The sequence below is a fragment of the Heterodontus francisci genome, chromosome 6 (genome assembly GCF_036365525.1).
Source record: "Heterodontus francisci isolate sHetFra1 chromosome 6, sHetFra1.hap1, whole genome shotgun sequence".
In the NCBI taxonomy this organism is placed as follows: Eukaryota; Metazoa; Chordata; class Chondrichthyes; order Heterodontiformes; family Heterodontidae; genus Heterodontus; species Heterodontus francisci.
The window spans coordinates 110,489,927-110,495,926 of NC_090376.1; the positions used below are offsets into that span (position 1 = coordinate 110,489,927).

At 42.7% G+C, this 6,000-nt stretch overlaps 1 protein-coding gene across 1 annotated transcript in view; it reads left to right on the top strand.

Annotated features, from left to right (window-relative positions):
* LOC137371004 (tumor necrosis factor ligand superfamily member 13B-like) overlaps nucleotides 1–5,782 on the top strand; it is a 71,462-nt gene extending 65,680 nt beyond the window's left edge. Inside the window, exons 5-7 of the mRNA XM_068032904.1 lie at nucleotides 3,909–4,018; nucleotides 4,101–4,251; nucleotides 4,338–5,782. Coding sequence (XP_067889005.1) covers nucleotides 3,909–4,018; nucleotides 4,101–4,251; nucleotides 4,338–4,450 — 374 coding nt within the window. The 3' untranslated portion in view covers nucleotides 4,451–5,782. The remainder of the gene's footprint in view (nucleotides 1–3,908; nucleotides 4,019–4,100; nucleotides 4,252–4,337) is intronic.
* The last annotated feature ends 218 nt before the right edge of the window (nucleotides 5,783–6,000 follow it).

Consider the following 6,000-nt stretch of genomic DNA (forward strand, 5'->3'; position numbering starts at 1 on the left):
GAAAACCAATGAAAAATCCTACATAAAACACCTTCACAAATGTCATCTCAATATGCTGCTGGCATGTTAGTGGGACTACGGACATGTGTACTCTATTTCACATTGCTTCTTGGTTTCTCTTACCTCCTTGTTTCAATCACTTGTATATTTAGAATATTCCCCTGTAACAATGGTTGGCTATAGTTGTTGAACTTGAGAAATTAAATATGTCTGTTGATGAGAATATATAACTGTTAACAGCTTAAAGGGAAAAGTAACTCCATAATAATTACTATGAAATGTAATTAATTTTCATAACCATTTGGTCTTAACATAACCACATTTATTTGGCTCTGCTAGGACCCCTGGGCAGAATTTTATGCTCTCCCCCGCAGCAGGTTTGGAGGCAGTGAGTGCATAAAATCAGGTGGGGGGGAGAATCCCGCCACTATCCTGCCTCTCCCAAAATTTAGTCTGGGGCTTGAAGGCCTGTGAATGGCCCTCCCACCCCGCTATCAATTGAGGCCCTTAACTGGGTACTTGACCCTTAATTAAGGGCCTCTTCTCGCTGCAGCCGCAATTACTACACTATCTATCACTACACGGGAAGCACAGCATGAAAAACTGTGCGGGCTGCTTCCTGGCTGCAAGGGTGGGGGTCCCTCGTTCAAAGCCGCATAGTGCCTGAATGAGATACCCGGCATCGGGAAGGGGGGAGCCCACTGAGGGCCACCCCCCTGCCCTTGCTGCCGACCCCCATACCACACCCCCTCTGTGACCCCCACCCCGCGAGACCCCCCCTGCCCTGACCTACCTTGAGCCTGGTTCCAGCACTGCTCCCGGTGTTTGGTGGCTACAGCTATAGCAGCAGCCATTGCCTCCTCGGTGGCACTGCAGCTGCCGGCCTCTGATTGGCCGGCAGCTCTGCAAGGCTGGGACTTCCAGCGGCGGGGTCCTAAATCACTGTCCAGTTCAGTTCCTAATCGGCACTAAATTTGCAGGCCTTCTGTACAAGAGCCAGTGCGGGGATCTCGGTGTCGGTTTCCCATGACATCGAGACCCCCGCCACCAGTATAAAATTCCACTCTGAGTTCACTATTTCCTCGGTTGGATACAAATATCAGTCAAAAACCACATGTTTCTCCATCATGTCTGTACAGTCAATGACAAGAGATCATCCATTTAAAATTGTCACTAACAGTGAAGAATGAGTTTGGAAGAAACTTTTCATGCAGAGTTATTGGAGCATGGAATACTCCACCACAGGTTGTTATTGAGGCAGAGGCCACTGAAACCTTTAAGGAAAATTATATTAATTTTTGAAGACTTGGAAAATATAAATCTGTGGGATTACTTTTAGATGGCTCAACAAGGAGCTGCCACAGATACAATGGGTCTAATGGCCTCCTTCTGTGCTGTAGGCAGAGGTATGACAAGGAAAGAGGTTGTGCTTCGACAGTATGAGGAGCTAGGGGCTAAATTACAAAGCAGAACCTCAAAGGTAATAATCCAAAGATTTGAGCCACGAGCAAATTGGAGTAGGCTAAATAAGAATAGAGAGTTAAATGCATGGTTTAAAGATTGGTGTGGGAGAAACGGGTTCAGATTCATGGGCACCAGTGGGAGCTGTACCGTTTGGACAGTCTACACCTGAACCATACTGGGACCAGTGTTCCTGCTTGTTGTATAACTAGGGCGGTAGAGAGGGCTTTAAACTAAATAATGGGGGTGAGGGATCACGTGAGGGAAGATGTGATAAATTAAAGAGAGAGGAAAAGGCAAGAGAGCAAGGTAGCAATAAGAGAATTGATAATCTGAGTGTGGCAGGAAGAGACTGAGCATACATACTTCAGAATGCGCCAGCAGATAAGCCTAGAGCAAAACTTCTAAAAAGACAGAATTAAAGGCACTCTATCTGAATACACACAGTATTCGCAACAAGGTAGATGAATGGATGGCACAAATGGAAGGAAACAGGTATGATCTAATTGCTATTACGGAGAGATGACTGCAGGGTGACCAAGGCTGGGAACTTAATGTTCAAGGATATTCGACATTTAGGAAGGATAGGCAAAGAGGAAAAGTAGGTGGGTAGTGCTGTTAATAAAGGATGAGATCAGGACATTTAGAGAGGATTTTATTATTGTGTGCCCTACATGATGGCCTGTGTCCTTATGATGGCCGAGCCTGCCCTGCGCAGATGCAAGTGGAGCATTCTTTAGTGGGGCCCTCACAGGCTGCAAAACTCAGAGGACATTGACCTAGAGTATCTCAGCAGTCAGAGCAGGGATCTGAGGAGCTTGCCTCTATCTCTGCTGAAGTCACAGGGGTTGCACCATGCAGGAGTAGCAGAAAAACGAAGAGCGAAAGATTTGTAGCTTCACAGACGTAAGCACATGGGTGTGCAATGCAACATTAGATTGTTAAGTTTCTGTTTATTTTTCAAGCCACATAAAAATTAATTGGACTACTTTCTCATCTCATGTGTGCTTTCCCGTTACCTGGCAAGTGTCCTTCTCACTTGTGATGAATGGTAAGACATGACTGGAAGCTGAGCAATGGGTGTTTGTGATAGGGATGCTTTGTTAATTGCAGAACTGTATTGTTTTGGGGGGGGGGGGAAGGGGGCGGTGGGGGTGGGGGTGGGGGCGGGAGCCAAGTGGGTTCAGCATGTGGCTGTCAGATGGATGCACTGGTGCAACCTAACTAATGTATGCCATCATGTAGTCATTCTGGGCAACAAGGTGCGTCACAGCTGGAGCCACTTTCCTTCTCCTACTGTTCTTCTTCCTCTCCTCCTCCTGTTCCAAAGAGGTCCTGCGCTCTGCATCTTACTCCTCCTTCAGCTCTAACCCTCACTATTTCTGCACTATGTTTTACATAGTGTAGCACACCACGATCATTCTCGAGACCCTGTCGGTGCGTGTTGAAGAGCATCTCTAGATCTGTCCAGGGACCAGAAGCACATCTTCAGCATTCTAATTGCTTGCTCTGTTACACATCTTGTTGTTATTTAGCTTTGATTGTAGCGCTCTTGGGCCCCAGTGCTTGGGTTCCTCATGGGTGTCATCAGCCACATTTTAAGTGGGTAGCACTTGTCTCCAAGGATCCAGCTGGTTTGTCCAAAGGAACCAGTAAGTGTGGACTGGTGCAGGATGAATGAATCATGGCACCTTTCTGAGAATCTGCATGATGATCTTTTTGTAGTTGCACATGAGCTGCACATTAATGGAGTTGAAGTCCTTAACAGTTCACCAACACTCATGGGTGATTGGTGGTGCCTTAATTGCCACATGTGTGCTGTCTATCATGCACTGCATCTGTGGGAAGCCAGCCAGAGCTACAAACCTGAGAGCCCGCTCACACTGACTGGCATCAATGCTGGAAAAGTATATATAATTGCTTGCTCTGGCAAACATGGCACCTGTGTGATGCATTTGTGCTTTTAAAATGAAAAAAATCTTTGATTTGTTTTTCCATGTCAACTTTCTGATAAAAAAAACTGTCTCTTGCCAGGATATAGTTCATAGGGCACTAGAGACCTTTCAGTACCACACACGTGCGGTCAGTTTTTATGTGAGCCTGTATAGTGAATGTCAGCAGCTAATTCAACTGTATGGGGGCGTGGGAGGAAACCAGACACTAGTCAGATGCTGTGCTCTTCTAGCACCTACACATGCACTTTGCAGCAAGAATCATAGGATAGTGGTAACCCTGAGTGATGTTTCCATCTGCCACTGCTCTAAAGCACTGAGACCAATCACAATCTCTCTAAAATTACTCTGACAGAGTTCAACAAATGCACCACAGAACAGGGAACAAACCTGGCATCATCCTCAGTTTCTTTAGTGGTTTTCAGTCTTTTAAAAAAATATGTGCTTTCTGACTGAAACACTCACTTATGAACTTTATCTGAAATTGTATTATAGAGGAGACAACTATCCCATGGATTCTAAGTTTGAAAAAAGGAAATGCTCTTGACAAAAAGGATAACAGGATCTTGGTCAAAGAGGCTGGCTACTTTCTGGTGTATAGTCAGGTAAGTTGAATTTTTATTATTTCAGGATTTGTATTTAAACATTTGGCGAAGTGCAGGATTTACTACGTTCTTGAATTTCTAGGTATGGTATAAGGACAATACATTTACAATGGGACATTTTATCCAGAGAAAAAAGGCCAGCAGTGTTGGTAACGAGTCACGTACCGTAATCCTATTTCGGTGCATCCAAAACATGTCCGCCTGTTGCCCAAATGATTCTTGTTTCACTGCTGGTAAGGATTTATTTTAGAGTTTGAGATGGTTTTAAATATTGTTTGTTTCTGTCACAATTTTTAATCAACTATTTCTTTTCAATCAGGCATCGCAAAACTTGAAGTGGGAGATGAACTTGAACTTGTAATACCCCGAATTCAAGCACAAATTGCATTAAACGGTGATGGGACTTTTTTTGGGGCAATAAAACTGCTCTAACTGTTGTCTGAGGCAGTAGAGGCAAAATGGTTTCTGCCATTTAAAGAAAAAGAGAGAAGAATAAGAAGAGTCCTGTCAGAATCAACTTCCTTCTTGGTTTGTGGTGATCAACATATGGTTGTAAAACATTTCTGCTTCAGAAAATCAAATTGGGTTTCTTTGTCTCTGTGCAAAAAGAAATTTGAAGGGAACAACTGAAAATAAAACCATTAAAATGGTTTCCATAATTTCTTTGGTTGTGTTTAATGCCTTACATTTTATCTGTGTGAACCTCAATTATTGATTCTCTTTTACGATAGTTTCACGCAATAAACCAAATGATGATAAGAACTGTGGGAAAATAAGAATTGGCTTTCCTGTAATAATACTGTACCACTTTTAATTATGGTGAACATCGCTGATCTTTAGTATTGGTCACATGGTTGCTTACAATTGTTCAATGAAATATATAGTCTATAAATAAGATCAGCCACACTTGTGGTCACAAAGTCAACAATGACATGCAAATCCTGTTACAAAAGGTTTTATTTCTGTACTAAAATCTTAGACTTCTGTCTGTTTTAAAAACTGAAAAAAGGATTTTCAGTGGACTTGGACACCTGCAAATCGCTGGAATTTTTGGATGCTGTCTTTGTATGCAAGAATAGGAAAAGCAAGCCGTTTCACGGAAACAGCGAGGGGTTTTGACCTCCTAAGAGCAATACTTTGAATGACAGAGGAGACACTTTGTCTGGTCTTGTGATTGGTTCAGGAAGGCTTTTTGTTTTTACTTTGGACTTTAAAAAAAAAGAATTGGACGAAGAGCAGGCATTTGAAACTCAGAGCTGATCTGCCTGGAGACTAGAGAAAAAGGCCCATCTCTATAAAAGAAACCTGCATCTCTTGAAAATAAATCCTGCATTTGAAAGGTGGCAGATTCCAATTGCCTCCTGTCTCTGAAGACTTCTTGTTTCAAATGTGGTTCCTGTTGACTCCTGTGTTTTGGGAAATCTTGGAACCTGCAGAAAGCTTCTACTGCTGTGTTGCTGCTGTGAGTCCTGAACAGACTGGTTGCTGCACACCTGCTGAAAGACCTGTGTGATGCCTGCTGTAGTCGAATTGTCTTGAACACCTACCCATCAAAGACTGTTCATCAACCTCGCCTGGAGAAACTTCAGTGGCATCAGATTATTCAACTTTGGGGCACTTTACCAACCTGAAGATTTCCTACCAGAACGTAACGAACTGATTTATTTTTATTATTCCTACTATTCCTAAAAAACAGCTGTAAACCAAAATCCTTTTTCCCTAGTTAACCACTTTTTTTTTAATGTATGTGTGTGTGCATGAGGGCTAAGGAACAAAGGAGTTTTTCATATATATGGATTTATCTCATTAGTAGTTAAGACTTATTATTTCTTTTTGAATAAATAGTTAACATTGTTTTTGTTTAAAAAAACCTGGTTTGGTGTGCTTTATTCTGGGGGGACAAATAGAATGTCTAATTTGGCTATTCTTCAGTAGGTGGAAACATTTATTGAGATACTGTGACCTGTGGAGTAGTGGGACTG